Below are 16,987 nucleotides of genomic sequence, written 5' to 3' on the forward strand. Positions count from 1 at the left end.
CTAATTATTCTGATTTAAAATCATTCATTCGACGTGTTTCAGAGTTTTTGTTTTCAACTTTAAAACAATTCCAACTCCTCATCACTTTCTTTCCCTTCTTTATTCATTGTAACAAACTAGTCTTTTATGAAATAAATGTATTTATTAAATAAATTAAACACCCTTAGATATATTGCAGTGCTGTGAAATTTATACGTTTCAAGGAAAGACTTTAATCACAGTTAAGGCAGAAGTAATTGTCAAATAAAACATGATTCATAAATAAAGGAGACCTTGTAATATCGTGGCAAGTTTTCACGCGCAAAGTGTGTGCAGTGCAATAAAAAATAAAAGAACAGAACTGCCGAGTAATGTTTAATAGAACAAAAAAAAGCTTTACTCTAACGACAATTATGAAATCGTGAAACGAACCCCTCTCTTGAACAATATTTACCTCGTAACATGTTCAATGTATAGTCGTGTGATCGATGCACGATGAGTTAACAAATTTATTATATTCGAGCATTCTCATATTTCTATTCATTTAATTGAAACTGCCTTTTTAACGTTACTCTACTGTTACGTGTTTGCAAAATTTCATAAATCTCAATAAACTATACATACGTATGAAAATACGCATAAAACACACACACGCGCGCGCGCGCGCGCGCACACGCACACAAAGAAAAAGAATATACTAGCAAACATAAAATGTTCCAGACTGTTTGGAAGGCAACTGAGAAATTTTCTAGCGGACAATGTGTCATTTATATGTATATAACAATATCGTACTCTTTGATTATATTTCCATTCAATCAAAGGATCGATAGCTACTACATTTTTATATTATGTATTAACAGATGCGTGTGTTATTAGAAACAATATTATAAAGAAAATGTTAACGTTTTTCGCAAAAAAATGTACCTTACAATGCAGAATGTTAAATTACAAGGTATCTGTCAATCTGCGTTTCAAACATCCTGAATATAATATAAAAGTGGATTCTGTATGCAGACAGTTCTTTTCTATTAATGGGCGTCAAGTATTGTATCATATAGAACAACAGTGTTTCTTTGGGTCTCGTTATAATTCAATTACAAAGATTTTACGTGGCAGGATCAAATAATCAAAACTCGTGAGTTCTATAAAATCAATATACTATAAATGTCTACAAATACCTCTGTTTCTCGATATCTGAGCTTTCCTTTGTTCTCTACAATCTCTTATCTCTTTTTCTTAATAGTAAAATATTCGTCTAAATAAATTCTTACCCGTGGCAAGTGTTTGAATATTGCATTGAAAAAAAAAGAGAAAAAAGAAAGATAATTACCACCATCGTGCAGCAAAATATTTACAAATACAATAATCGATTTTGCAAACAGAATCCGTTGTTGAGAGTCTATGCAGAATCAACGTAATACCATAGATCCAGCCATTACGTAAAATCCCTGTCGTTTTGAAAGGGAGAACTTCCATGATGCATAAAATTTCATTGTATGGTTCATTACAGTCTCTTAATCCGTCGTATACAAAGCGTAGATTTACCTTTCATTAACGTGATCATAATATTAAAACCGCGATCTATCTGGCTGAACAACCGAATACATAAACGCATTTCCAACAATCGTGTGTCAGACGTCGCTTTTCTTACTATAGAGTCGTATAAATTATTACGAGTGGCTGCCTAATTTTTATTCTTTCTTCGTCTGTGATGAAAATTTAGTTGTAAATTTTAATGGCCTTTTCGAGGTAGTTGATACGAGAGCGCTTTGGCGCTTTGTTGACATGTTCTAAGCCAAGCCAAGGCCTAAGAGGTGACGTGCCTGCGTTTAAAAGTAGTCAAACTACAAATCTGTTCTTCGTTTATATCAATTTATAATTTTCATTATAAAATTATTTTATTTGTTACTCCACCTATTTTAATATCTTTTTTCAAACTGGTAATAGATGAATAAATGAATAAATGAATAAATGGATAAATGGATAAATGGATAAATGGATAAATGGATAAATGGATAAATGGATAAATGGATAAATGAATAAATGAATAAATGAATAAATGAATAAATGAATAAATGAATAAATGAATTAATGAATTAATGAATATATATATATACACATGAATGCGTGGCTATACGTTTTACTTTTCTCTTTGTATTACACTTACTCTGGTTAGGAAGAATACGGAAATCTGCAAGATCCATACAGTAGTCTGGTGTGTCCATAATAAAATGTGGTTTACCCAATGTCACCACCGCGAACTTAAACTTCAAAGTTTTTTTATGAATTCTCACACATAAAATATCAAATAAAATTAGATTCGGATGCCTACCTTTTCAAACTCTTTTTCTTGCACTCCTAGTTTTTTCAAAAGTCTTTCTTTCATTTTTGGGAAAGGCTCACCCTACAAAGATACGAATAACAAAAATATACCTGTACTATTTAAAGTGTTTTTTTAAAATTATACTCACGTGTTTGATTTTAAAGAAAAAGGGAATACCAAACGTTGAAAATATATCTTTGTGGAAGTGTGCAACAGGAACCAGCATTTCATCCTCTGCCAAATTTAACTCATCGTTTGGAATTTCTTCTATCCTGTACAACTTCGTGCCGGATGTATTCAAGTTGTCTAAAGGTACATCTTCTCTCGGACCCGGTGAAAGTTTACTAGAATTAATTTCTAATATCCTTAACTTCCCGGAGCCGTTTTCTGATAATTCAACTTGCTTTTTAGCTTCTTCGAGCAACGTTGCCACTGTTCCGTTCTTATTGGGATAAAGAATAATTTCCTTCTCTTCTTTAAGAGACGGACCAACCCATATACATTTAAACTGCTTTTTGTTCTCAAGCTCGTTTACTCTGATACTGAGCTGTTGATAATATAACTTTTTTGCTTTCGGTTTACAATAAGAAACCAAATCTTTAAGCGAACCTTCAAACGTACATTTCAAAGGATGTCCAGGTGAATCTTTATAACTGTAAATGTAATAAATTATAAATGTGGTAAATGATATGATTTACCTGCACGCACGTTACTATTTCCCTAATTATTAAAAATACGATTACGATGCTTATTTCAGGCAACAAACAATTGTTTTTCATATCGTAGGAAACTTTTTGAAATTGTTGCACGTGTAAAAAATTGCAATGATACGGTAGTTTTTATCACATTCACTCTAGGAACACCAAGAGAGATTCTTTAAACTGTCAGTTCATAAAATTGCCCTTGAAATCTTTGAAAACTAAGATTAAATTGTTTTATAGATGTTGATAGAATTGCCTTGATATTGGAAGTAAAAATGACGTTTCCATTCAGTGAAATTTTTACATAAATGATGCTATCACATTTTCAGTAATTAGAGGAATAACAGTTCTTATGCTAGGAATACGTGTTCTTACGTTTGACATTTAAAGAATTGCAGAAGGTAAGGATCTGTACCAAGTCTCTGTGCCACAGCTCTTGCCATTTGATCGTATGTCATTCTCAAGGAGAGTTCCATTGTAAAGCCAGGATCATTAGGAAAGGTTTTATCGCAAAATGTTACTTCCACTCTATGAAATAAATCCCTAGAAATATATTAAACATTTTTATAGAACGTTCTTTGCATAAATATCTTTGCAGAATATTTGACAAACAAAACAACTTACTTGAAATATTCTCTACACGTTGGAAGCTCGTACATTTGATTATCACCTTCTTTTTGAAAAACGATAATATCACCATCCATCAATTCTTCAAGGACCTTCTCGAGCGGTTCCGTTAAATTATCTATCTTCTCCACCAGGTTCGGTTTGATTTCCTCATAAAGTGCTAATTCCGTATCGGATGGAAATCCGGCTCTTTCATTTAAAATTGGTATTAACTCCTCTGTACATAAACACATATACACGCAACAATTACTTTAACTTAAATATTGCTGCAAAATATTTATTATTATACTTGTATGTATCCTTTCGAATCGTTGGAGTGAAACTTACGAACTTTAGCTGTGACCGGCATGTAATGGTGTCCACAATAATGAATCTTCTTATTCTTAGGATCGTACAATTTGAAAAATAGTAGAACATCGGTATCTTTATCGAAAGGTGGCAATGCTGTTAAATCAGAGTCTGGAGGGACAAGCTCAACAAACACATTCCAAACATTCGGATTTTCCGCGCATTGATAAATCGATTTTTGTAGATCATTCTCCAATTCGATCGGCATCGGTCTACAAGTCTGATTCGAACGTACATTCAGTGGCCATAAACGAATTTGTTCTATTGGATATTTCTGTAGGAAAAACAAACAATTATTATCTTTCTTTAAATTGATTTTATACTCGAAGACTAACAAACTAATTTTTTCGTTCTTAAGTACTCTGTTTTCAATCACCTACCGTGTTCGTAGATGATCACAGTGATATAATATAGAACCAAATTGGGATGCACGATATTATAAGTCACACCGATATTTCAATGTATCAAATAAAATATTAAAATATCGACAAAATAAACAATCGATACTGATATAATATTTGAATGTAATGTTACTGGATGAGAGTAATAGCATGAAAAATTTGTCAACACTTACCAAGCTATCACTCAGCAATTCGAGAAACTCGTGCAAGGTACATTGCTTACGTACGCGAAATACACGATACAAAGCATGCTCTGGATCATACAAGTCATTCCCTTGGTGACCGTCAAAATTATCCTCGAGAAGGACGTTCACGGTTATATACAAGTATGCTTCTGTTCTTTCCTTTCTTCGTATTTGTTCCAGCCTCTTCTCCTCTTGCAGCCTCTCCACCAGCTAGACCAACAAAATTAAAATTATCCATATATGTACTAAATTCGTCTCATTGGTCATTTTTCCTCATCTGTCTTCTAAAATTTATACTTTTAGAAAAGCAGTGTACTACTTTATCATGCTTTTGAGATTCGAGAACAAATAGTATTCGAAACATCAAAAGAATGAATCTTCCTTCCCCTTTTTATATAATTTTAATTTTGTTCATCTGCCGCAGTACAGACTACTAAGTCAAACAATTACACAATGAAAATTATTCAGCTGTCAATGATGATTTCATTGGGTAACAAAATTTTGAAAATCTCCAATATCTAAACTGTTCAGAAATTTATACGTACGAATGTAGAAATTACTGTTTCCATCTTATGAGATGGTATCATCTCCTTAAATTTGAAAATTCTTGTTCAAATAATTTTTAACAACCATATATTTCAAATAATTTCAACTCACTTAATTCTATCGTATATAATATGGTAATGATTGTTATTGTTTGCAAATTAAAAACTATCACATCATTTCTGGAAACATGTGATCATCATTTATGCTAAATAATAGTAATAATGTAATGTATAACCATAGTAGTGTGGAGATGCTTCACATTTTTTCAATTGCTATGCGGTCGTTTTGAGTGACAATATATAGCTTCATTTTGAATAAATAAAAAGTAAAGAGAAGAAAAAAAATAATATATATATATATATGAAAAAAGACAAAAGAACAATTAGCTACTGTAACTCTTAATTTTTTAAATTCTCTAGCATTCGACATTTTATTCCATATTTTGTTTTCTTTCATTCATTCTACGTTTAAGATAGCGTAATATATACATATATATATATGCAGGTACTTTATAGCTATTATGAAATATTCACTTTGTTCATGAGGCATTGAATTTTTTCTATTTATTAATATGTAACAACAAATAAATAGATAGCATCTGGTGGTCATACTGACTATTAACATTGACAAAATTTAATGAATTAACGACTCGATTAATTGATTTAGACCTCAATACAAGGTTTAGTATTCTAATTTTATTATTAACGTTCATTCAAAGTATTAATCCACGAAAATCATAGATTTCATAATATAAATCACATTTCACCTCACTCATTAAACGATCTTCGTTAAATAACAAATACATCGTAGAAGACGTGTTAAGGAAGAAGCCGACATTATTAAATCCTACCTATTGCTCGTTTTCTCTTTTATCCCACAGCTTTATCTATTTCACGAGTTGTAACTCATCGGTTCAAATCAGATTTTGAATAATTGTCCCACTCTATCAACTAATAAGTCTTTCCTGCCTGTATTTTTTTTCACTTTTTTTTTTCTTTTTTTTTCCCCTTATAATTATTCACATATTTCAACCTATTCTGCGATATGTCTGTGCATTTGTTACCCAAAGCTTTAGAATACTACAATACAATTATTTTTTTTTTCTTTTTTTTTTAGATATAATATGGTACAATATTTATTACAATAAACATTTCAAAACGATTCTAAGGCTCGTCATGATAATAGCCTAATAATCAGATTTTATGCCAACCCGATTGCAGTTTTGTTTGTTTTGTTGTTGTTTTTTTTTTGTTTCTTTCTTTCTTTTTTTTTTGTTTTTATTTGTTTTTTCCATTGTTCTAGGACCTGAAGTGGAACGCGTACATTAGTTATAGCTGTATAGTAACCTTCAAGTCACGATTAAAAAAAAAACACACACATATATATATATATATGTATATATATATATATATTAGATATATATATTATATATATTAAATATATATATACATATTCAATATAAAATTTTTTTAAATAACGAAAAAAATAAATTATAAAAGGATCAACAAAAATTTCATTTTTACACGACTCGATCGTCCATACAAAAAATCCTCTGTATTAAAAAGATAAAAAATACTTTCATTCGAATAAAATAAATCTCCATATAACAGCAATTAGTAAAAATCCACTGAATATACATTTCAGAACACTGTAATGCAACACTTTACATCGATCAACCATATTAGAATGAAATACAAAATAATCAAATGTATCTCTGTATCTAGATATCAATTTAACGCGATGTAGTGAAATAACGGTTTTTCTTGTTTTCCTTTATGTATGTAACAAATATCAGCAACGTAATGCGCGCGTAACACTTTTTAAAAATGATCAAGTCTGACATATTACATACATGTCGTACCTGAAAATGGACACAATGTGTACAATGTCATCAACATTTGGTGATACAACAGCCTGTAGCTGATAACGCTATAAATTTCTAGTTATTAAAAAATATTAAGAGAAATTTTATAACAAATATTTGAATATATACACATATATATATACATATATGTGTGTATATATATATATATATATATATATATATATATATATATATATATATATATATATATATATATATATATATATATATATATATATATATATATATATATATGTATAGGTGCTAAAAAAAATATTAATTTATTAAATTTAATTTATAGATATTATTTTCTGATTAATTTACATATCCAAAATATTGAGTCTATTCGAATACGTTTCTATACCTGTCAGTGAACTCATTTCGTCCTTGTATTTAACTTGATGCAATGCGTTATGAATTTGATGATTTAACATGCTATGAGCCAATTAGCTCAAAACATACGTATTTAAGAAATAGGTTATCAGAAAAAAATTCAACCAATTTACAATTCTTTTCACCAGTTTAAAAATCATGAATATAGAGATTTGGATTTCGAGGATTTTGCGTGCACGGACGAAGAGTCGTAGTCTCTGTGTGTGAGTCTTTGATTGAGTCAGTCGCGTCTTTGTCACGTTCAAGGTCGCTCAACTCCTGGGAAAGCTCTCTGTGTAGGACGTTTCTGACCTCTTGAGGTATATCCTCTTCCTTGACTTCTTGCAAGACGTTTTCCAACTCAGAGTCCCTTATGTACACCAACATATACGCGTTCGTACAATGTTTCACAGCTATAGACATATCCTCATCTTGACCACCATAATTGTGTTCAATAGCTTCTTGTTTCGTACACCTTGAGACGACATCATCATCGAACTTGCACCACTATTCCAAAGATCGAATACAAATAATCAATTACATTTGCATGCTAAGAATAATAACTTAAAATTATTTAAGAATGGAATTGAGTTACATTTTTAGCAATCATATAATCATTTGTTTACATAAATCAAAACACTTGAAGAATATCTCGTGTTATTTAAAAATATCTTTTAAATAAAAATTTATACATTATTCTAATCACATATGGAGAGTACACATGCTTTTCTAATTATGAATTATTAATAAAACAAAAGTTCACGTACTTTTCCATCACCGGCTGGATTGATAAAAACAACATAATGTCCACCATGATTATCTCCACTGTGCACTAGGACTGCGTGCAATGTATAATCCGCACTTGTTGCCTCTTTATTTTGTAAATATTTTCCAAGACTTATTTTTTCATAGAATTCGAACCTTCATAAAATGTAATTTATATGTATATGTACATGTATATACGTATATATTTAAAAAAAAAAAAAAAAAAAAAAAAGACAACACACATATCAAGGTAAATAATCATTTACGTTACTTCCTTACCTATCATTAAATTTTACAGAGCAATCTGTGATCGGGTCATACTGAAATCGCATCAAGTGTAAATGCAATACTGGTGGAAATGATGAAAAGATAACACCTTTTTCTGCTTCTTGCAATCCATTTTCACCTGCATCGTATTTATTATCGCCATCCAGACTTTCGGTACTCACATAATCATTAAAAGACTCGTAAACTAAATCAGAATTAATTTTCATATAATATAAATATTCGAATATGATGAAAAACACGAAACTTTAATTTTCGGTAAGAAGCAGCATTTCCTTCTGTACTCACTATTTTTCTTGCCTTTTATATTTAATTGAATATCATAAAAGGTTTCAACTCTAGTCGATTTGTAATCAATATTTTTACACTTGATAAACGAAACCATTTTTCCTTCAAATAATTTTGGCACTGTACCCTCAACACACGTTCCTTTCATCTTACTTTCCAACTTATCTAAAAGCTAAAATGATTGTATTAGCCAAAGTAAGAAATCACTATCAGTTGTGATAAATAATTTTTGTACATATGGACAAAAATACTACTCTACAATCAGATCAAAACTATTGTTGTTTATTATTATTATTATTATTATTATTATTATTATTATTATTATTATTATTATTATTATTATTATTATTATTATTATTATTATCATCATCATCATTATTATTATTATTATTATCATTATTATCATCATCATCATCATCATCATCATCATCATCATCATCATCATCATCATCATCATCGTCATCATCATCATCATCATCATCATCATCATCATCATCATCATCGTCATTATCATCGTCATTATCATCATCATTACCACTATTGTTGTTGTTGGTATGTTGTTGTTATTTCTACTATTATTAAAAATATTTATGATAGTAAATCGTATAATATTATTACCACGCGTAAAAATTCTTGTACATCATGCTGCATGAAAGAGTCCAATGTTTCCCATCCAAAACTTTTGGTTAATTTTTTTGTACCTACAGGCTTATCAGAGAATTGCAACTCATGAAAAACCCTTTGTAAAGCCAAAGCAACACTCTTACTTGAATCATCACTTTCCGTTGGCATTTTATAGACTGCTTTACGTAACTGAAAACAAAGATTTCCTTTAGAATTATAATAATCACAATTCAGGATCACAATTAAATTCAGAAGATCCTCTAAATATATCTTATTTTATTTCTCTGACTAAACAACTAGATCTGAACATCTATACACTCCTTTGTTAATTCATATGTTGTGTACAACACAGTACAACACAGATAACAAACTTAGAATAGAACAAGGAGAACAAATTTATTGACCCACCTGATTGGTAAAATATAAAGTTTGAAGTAAAGAATTCATATAGCATGTAGCACCTTGGTTTTTTAAACCTACAAATCCTGTGTGTTTTTTACTATCCCAACTGACACCATGCGGAGCATCAGCCATCACGTGAACCTATTTTAAATTATTTACAAGTATTATCAAAGTATATTAAAATTATTTATAAAACATATATATATTCTTATACCTTCTAAGGACTAAGTTATACAAAAAGCAAAACTACATTTAATATTTTCCCAATTTTTCATTTGAAATTAAACGTGAAAATTGTTCCATTGATCTAACAGGTTTTAATCTAATAGATAACAATGGCACTAACCTCAAGTGTAATAGAATCATCTTTAATAAAACCTTTATCAGGATCCAGGACATCCTGCCATGTCATAAAATGACTAAATCCCCAATCATTTTCTTTACTATAGAAGAGATGTTGTATCTCTAAAATAAGTATTAAAAATTATAGTAGTATTTATAGGTTAATATTGAAGGTAATAATTATTAAACTAAAATTTAAGTAAAAGAAAATAATATCCTGAAAATAAAATGTGAGTATGCATTCATATAGAAGAATGTACTAACTTCTACTAAATGGTTCCTGTCCTTCCTTACAAGAAAGTAATCGAAGATCTGCAACTGCATAACAGCTCCAAGATGATTCACTTTCTCCATTACATTGCAGGAAAAAACCAAGTGATCTTTGCGGAGCTCTATCTTGCGTCTGACTTGATCTTGGCATTACCATTATTTTCCATGGCAAATTACGAACGTAACACGGAGGTGACAACTGAGTATCTTTCATTTTGGAAAGATTCTCCACTGTATAGCGAAATGTTGCTTCTGATCGTGCTTCATCTAATTAAAAACGAATAGATAGTATTAAGATTAACAACTAATGGGTAATTTAATATTTTGATGAATTACAAAAAATCACTTGATCACAAACTACCTAGTATCGAATAATTTAAATCTTTAAGAATATTATATACATAGCAATGTCAGAGCAATATTTATTTCTTACCTTCCTCCATTTCTTGATCTTGAACTATACAGGTTAACTCTGATTCTCCGTTCATGGGACTAGTATCATTACCATCTCCTCCACCGTCATTCGGTGTTTCTACAAGATTACAATTTCCAAAGTATAGTAATCTTTTAAGATGCTCTCACAAATTTTCAAATAAAACAGAACAAATAAAATTACACATTTAAATAAATTATATATTATTTTCTAGATAATGCACAAACTTTTTACATTTTTATATTTTGTACTTTTACGCATCACAAGTTGCGTGCTATCTAATAATGCTCTTAAGGAATTAATTTACAATAATATCCATAAAGTAATTCATATCAGTCAGATTTCAATCATTGCGATATAATAAAATGACAAATGAATGTTTTCATCAAATGAAGAACTACATTTGTATATAATCATGTCTAATCGTAACTGTACAATTATAAATTGTTCAAAATAATATGCGAATGATCGCTACCAATTTACTTAACAGTTCAAAATATTTCTATTAATACTCACAAAGACTATAGAGTTAAAAGATAATAATTTGTTTAACATACACTTAAAATCTTGTTTCTTTGTCAAGTAAATATGTGTGTGTGTGTGTGTGTGTGTGTATTCACATGACTGTACTATAGACTAATTAAGTAACGTTAAATTGAAAATTATTTAAAATGCAACACACGGTATAACGAGTTTTGAATTAGAGAAATTCCGTAAATACATTTAGTTTCATTAATTGAATGGTAATCCGAATTGGAATTTAGTAATTTCAAATTCTGTGAAAGATCATTTGGAAATGAAAATACGTAGACATATGTGTACGTAAAAAACTGGCAATAAAGTGTCCGTATCGATGTTCAGAATTCGAAATATTAACCATAACCTTCAAAGCGAAAAGCAAAACATAAAAGTAATTTGAAAATGGAAAAAAATTTAAATGCGGCAAAACAAACAAAAGCAAAGTATATACCTCCTTCTTGTGTATCCATTTCTTCGACTTCATTGACCTGAACCGGTGCCAGGTTAAGCTGTTTTAGATTCTCCTGATCGTTAACGTGGTTCATCGCAATGCCGATATTGATGGTCGTCTTGATTGCGCCGGGAACCTCGGAGGCGGCTTCCGCCGTCGAGGTTACTTCTGAAGTTAATTTAATCGGTGTAACCACGAACGAGTTTCGAGAGAATAAAATTGATTGTTGTCTCTCGATTAATTGATTATTCTCCTTGGGAATGGTTGATTTTTGCTCACGAAAATTCCGCTGCTGTGATTGCTCGTCTCCAATCGCAACTGAGCTCGCGTCACTACCACGACTAGAGAGCGACGTCGTTTTACCACACGACGACGACTGATATTTGCTTGCGATGAGCCCAATTTCTGCGGCTATCAAGTGCCCCCGCTTTTTCGGGGGACGCCCACAGCATATATTCCACCCTTATGTTTAGATATCTTCGTTGTTCTTACGTCCTCCCTCCTATCGTCGTCGACACAACTATCCTTTCTCTTGCTCTTGTACCACCTGTCTCGCTTACACTTTTCACTCTCTACCCCTTCGCTCTTTCTTGGCCGATCCGAGAAACGGTTTCCGTACCGCGGGACCGGCGCGCTACTAATCGTCAGACCTACGTACTTATTGCGAACCTCGGCTCGACTACGTTTCGCTCTTAGTATCTTCAACCTCTGCCAACTATCCCCCGTGCAGCAACCGATTTTTTCTACCAGTGCTTCCAGTTTTCTAACCTAATCACCGATACGCACAAACGAGTGCAGATGTTTTCACCGATAAAGATTGAACGAGATCTCCTTCGATCACCGTTTTTCACAGGCCTCTTTTTTATTCGAAAATAAACAAAATGGCGACAAACCACACTCTTCTACTGCCTGCCAGTCTCTTCTGCATGCTATTCGTATAAGTCATGAAATTTTCATCACTCTTTAGATAGGATACTCGATATTATAACAACCATTTACTCTCTTCCCCTTCGGCCGGGAGATATAAAACAAAATAAATTTATTCTATTAAAGAGAATACTTGTACAATTGTAAATTTATATTCGTATACAAGTTTTGTTTTATCTATTTATCGGCTTGAATTGATGCAAATTAATTGAAACAATAGGAAACTTTTAACGATGCTAAACTCTGCTGCGGAAAGGTATATAAATTTCACAAGAGAGACGGAGTTTACAGAAAAAAAACCACAGATAGCGATCGTTACAAGAAAATAAAAATATTATCAAAAATGTAAAAATCTAAATACGTTTTCTCATCGCCATAGGATAAACAGTGGAGACGCGCCTTTAGGCGACGACGGACGCGACATCTTCTTCCAACGCGTGTTCCTCACGCATCCGTCCCGCGCAGAAAAGAGAGGGAACATCGAGAATAATACCACCGTTTAACGTAACAAAATCGAAAAGTTGTCAAAAGTTAAAAATGTAGAGTCTTCTGCTAAACACATCGCGGTAGATTTGGTCTGATCGATGGTGGATCGCAATACGCGACGTTATTCGATATTCTAATTAATCATTTTACAACGCATTAACATTTTTATAAACATACCAAAAGTTCGTCTAACAATTAATTATTGTTTAATCGAATTTACTAACAATGTATTTTCGAGTATTGTAATAAACATTTATCGATTTTAAATCATAAACCTTACCGTTTCTAAAAATTATGTACTAGATTATATTAAAATGCATGCTTGCTTGTTTGCTTAATGTCCAATAACAAGACATTTTAGCTTTGCATACAAATGTAATATAATAAAGAGTTTGAAAAAGAATAATATATTATAATTATAATTATTTTATATATGTTATTGTTCCAAACCAACAATATCCGCTTATGTTTTAAGCTACGTAATATAGAATCTACTTTATTTTTATTTCCCAACACCTGTTTGAGTGCAAAATTTACTGAAAAATATTTTACTGCATTCTTAATAAATCTTATTTACCTTGTATAAAAGAAATGCAAAACATGATGAACGCGTGTCCGTCATATTTGCGTTATATATTTCAATTTATAGAGCAATGTTGTAGTTTTATTAATTTCATTTTGTAAGATCTGATTGAATTCATAAAAACGATTTATAATTGATCGAAAAGGATATGCGTAATGGGAACGACCAGAGAAGTCTTGGTCCAAGTACTAGCAGAGACAGCTTTGACCAACCACCAAACGAATCCTATTAATGCAGCTTGTAAGATCAAGTGAGCAACCAATAATCTAGAAATACGAAAATAATAAAGATTAAATTATTACACAGCACTCATGGCATTCAAGCCTTTAGACGTATACTTTATGTTCGCGGAAGAACTACAATGCTTTTAAAATATTAAAACTCTCCCGCAAAGATATAATACGGATCATGAGATTTCAATAATAATGATAATTTCTTTTTTTCTATTTTTTTATCAGAGAAAGAAATATTTATACTAACACCTTATCTTTGGACCGTGCTTTTGCTAATGTTTTCGGTGATTCTTTACTCAAATATGTTCTGACTCCTTGTGTCAAATGAATAAAGTAGTCTTCCCATATCAGTGATGTAATATCTATATTGAATAACTTTTTATCATCCTCCGTCAATGACTGGTGTAATTCAATTGTACGAGGGTTATGGAACTTCCATTCAGAGAAAATGAATTTGTATAAATGATTCAGCGAGTTATTAATATTTGTGTGTAACCGTACCAAGCTGAAAAAGAAAATAGTTTGTTAAATTATATTTCATTAAATTTATGCTAAATTAATTAGTCTTTTATACCCTACATTGGTCGCCCTCCTGACAATTTAGTGATTGTATCCAAAATGTATGCAGGAAGAAAATGTACAAAGATTGCGGATAACTTAAATAGAAATATTGAAGATACAAATTTCAGGTGCGGATACCAAACTGCACCTAGCGTTGGGAATGTGTGTAAATAATAATTGATTCTTGACTCTATAGAACACCACCTGAAAGGATTGGTTGTACTAGATGTACAATGATACACTTTTAATTCTTCCGAACTGTAACAAAACAATCATTTTATACATGGCTGTTTTAGTATCATAGTATGTAAATTATACATCAACTTTTGTAAAAATTTCTTCTTTCATTGAATTTTCACTCTATATAAATAACAAGATATCACCAAAGTACCTGTCTCGATTAACGGCATAAGCTGCAGTAATAAGACTATTCACAACAATGTCAACTGGAATATAATCGTATATTAGATTTTTTGCTACCGGTAATCTTCTTATAACACCTTTGCTAGCACCCATTAAAAATCCTTGTGGACCATTTTTTGATATCGTCCATCCAGGAACTGGTTCTTTCCATGATCCTGTTACTATATATACAGACATAAAGTACAATAATTAATTTCTACTAATTTGAAACTTTGTTTTCTAAAATATATATATATATAAAATCTCTATAGATATAAAACAAAGTAACATACTCATCGAAGGACGCACAATAGCAGCAGGAATATGTCCATTCTTAACTTCATGCTCAGCTAAATGTTTTGTAAATGTATAAGAATTCGGATGATCCTTTAAGATATTTGGTGTTTCCGCATCTAATGTAACTTTGTCCAATTTTTCCACCAACTTTAGTAATTCATTCACATCGTATGGAGAAGGATATACATACTCTTCTGCTTCGCTCAATACTGAATTTACATACGCACTGGACACATATACCAAAGCCTAAAAAATTAAAAGGCAGCTCATTTGCTATTCCTAGATTAATTTTAATTGTTAACATGCAATCTTAAAGTTGTTCATTTTTTAAAATAATTATGTTCACAAATAGTCATGTCTGTCGGCATACTATTATACTGTCCTTAGTCTTTTATAATGTCAATAGAGCACAGCAATAGTATATGCTATATTATTATCCATTTCAATTCCACTAAGAAGAAGCTGTATTCTATGTCAATATTTATTCTGTTGGTAGAGTGGTTTACCTTGAGATCTCTTATTTCCTGACAAAGCTGAACAACTCGTCGTGTTCCCAATAAATTAATGTTTGTAGTCGTTTTTAAATCTGCTTCAAAATCTAAGGTTGCTGCAGAATGAAAAACAATTTGGACTTCCTCTACGATAGTTAATCTATCTGCAGATGATAATCCTAGATTTTCTTCACCTATGTCTCCAGCTACAGGTATTATCTTTTTAAAAAGTTCTGTTCTATTCTCTTCTCTTATTCTATCGAATACCTAATATGATAAAATAAAAAATATATTACCAAATAATAGCTGGTATTAAAATATGAAAAACTATCTTTATGACGTTCGATATGTCACGAATTAATTCCCTTACGCCGAACGGCTGTAGTATAGAAATACGATTTCTATACTATAGCTTGGAGAACGAACGCATGAAAATGTTTGTCGTTTTCAAGATCGATTAATTAACGACTAATTAGAAATAAATCAGAATTTTATTATTTAATTGCCAAGCGAACGTTAATAAAATGCAGTATTAATTCATACCGAATTCTTTTTCAATTCCTCCAATCTCTCCTCGATCTGCTTCCCTTTTTTCGACCTCAACAGCAAGTAAATGCTTTTTATACCAGAAACTGATCTTAGTAATTTCTCGATTAAACACACACCAACAAATCCCGTTCCACCCGTTATGAATACAGTTTTGTCGTTATAAAAATCGGTTACGGAAGGCACCATTGCAAATTGGTAAGATGCTTTAAAAAATATGTAACAAACAAATAACCGAAAAGACTACGAGTTGCTTTGGAATGTAAAAGATGTACCTTAAACGAATCTCTACCGGGACAAAATACCACACATGTACAAACTAACCGCTGGTCCGCTGCAAACTGAATTCTGCCTCTGACACTTCGACTGTTGCCGCGACACGATCATCGTATATACATATATGTGATATATATATGTGTATATATGTACCCTAAACACTGGAAAAGTACAGATTTCGTCATTCAATCATATTTTCGTATTAAGTATTATATGCGGCAAACAAAAAATGTACTATTTGCATAATTTATTCCTCTCTTGTATATAAACTCACACATACACATACGCGCGCGCGCGTGCGCCCGCATGCACGGCAGATACATTAGAAGTTAGGACGAGAAGAGAATTGAATCACTTCCGCTAAATGGTCGACCAAAAATAATATAATATTTTATGATTTTTTAAATATATATTATTTTCCTTATATATAGGCGGTTCAAGTTAAGCACAGCTTAGTGTC

At 31.2% G+C, this 16,987-nt stretch overlaps 2 protein-coding genes and 1 long non-coding RNA gene across 4 annotated transcripts in view; 1 reads left to right on the forward strand and 2 right to left on the reverse strand.

Moving 5' to 3' along the window:
• LOC143430097 (uncharacterized) overlaps positions 1–16,987 on the forward strand; it is a 64,641-nt gene that overhangs the window by 3,293 nt on the left and 44,361 nt on the right. The gene's annotated exons all lie outside the window — the stretch shown is intronic.
• Usp7 (Ubiquitin-specific protease 7) lies at positions 82–11,968 on the reverse strand. Of its 2 annotated transcripts, none has more exons than XM_076906047.1 (18): positions 11,726–11,968; positions 10,756–10,854; positions 10,317–10,589; positions 10,057–10,175; positions 9,717–9,851; positions 9,303–9,497; positions 8,685–8,856; positions 8,391–8,583; positions 8,114–8,267; positions 7,659–7,853; positions 4,553–4,774; positions 3,958–4,252; positions 3,628–3,847; positions 3,379–3,546; positions 2,451–2,955; positions 2,312–2,383; positions 2,147–2,240; positions 82–1,802 (listed from the first exon to the last, which is right to left on the reverse strand). In XM_076906047.1, the coding sequence occupies exons 1-18, from the start codon at positions 11,817–11,819 to the stop codon at positions 1,699–1,701; spliced, it is 3,309 nt and encodes a 1,102-aa protein (XP_076762162.1). In that variant the 5' UTR covers positions 11,820–11,968; the 3' UTR covers positions 82–1,698. The 2 variants fall into 2 exon arrangements, with proteins under 2 accessions (XP_076762162.1, XP_076762161.1); XM_076906046.1 differs by having other exon boundaries at positions 2,147–2,246.
• LOC143430187 (putative fatty acyl-CoA reductase CG8306) lies at positions 13,765–16,541 on the reverse strand. Its single transcript, XM_076906220.1, has 7 exons — positions 16,249–16,541; positions 15,721–15,972; positions 15,211–15,460; positions 14,907–15,099; positions 14,534–14,773; positions 14,202–14,459; positions 13,765–13,987 (listed from the first exon to the last, which is right to left on the reverse strand). The coding sequence occupies exons 1-7, from the start codon at positions 16,438–16,440 to the stop codon at positions 13,849–13,851; spliced, it is 1,524 nt and encodes a 507-aa protein (XP_076762335.1). The 5' UTR covers positions 16,441–16,541; the 3' UTR covers positions 13,765–13,848.

This window comes from Xylocopa sonorina, chromosome 13 (genome assembly GCF_050948175.1).
Source record: "Xylocopa sonorina isolate GNS202 chromosome 13, iyXylSono1_principal, whole genome shotgun sequence".
Classification (NCBI taxonomy): Eukaryota; Metazoa; Arthropoda; class Insecta; order Hymenoptera; family Apidae; genus Xylocopa; species Xylocopa sonorina.

Coding starts and splice junctions, on each gene's coding strand:
- Usp7 (XM_076906046.1), bottom strand. CDS start 11,819: ATGAACCACGTTAACGATCAGGAGAATCTAAAACAGCTTAACCTGGCA. Junction 10,855..11,725: donor AATGGATACACAAGAAGGAG/GTATATACTTTG, acceptor GTAATCTTGTAG/AAACACCGAATGACGGTGGA. Junction 2,384..2,450: donor TTTTCTTTAAAATCAAACAC/GTGAGTATAATT, acceptor GTATCTTTGTAG/GGTGAGCCTTTCCCAAAAAT.
- LOC143430187 (XM_076906220.1), bottom strand. CDS start 16,440: ATGGTGCCTTCCGTAACCGATTTTTATAACGACAAAACTGTATTCATA. Junction 15,973..16,248: donor AGGAATTGAAAAAGAATTCG/GTATGAATTAAT, acceptor TTATCATATTAG/GTATTCGATAGAATAAGAGA. Junction 13,988..14,201: donor GCACGGTCCAAAGATAAGGT/GTTAGTATAAAT, acceptor TCGTATTTCTAG/ATTATTGGTTGCTCACTTGA.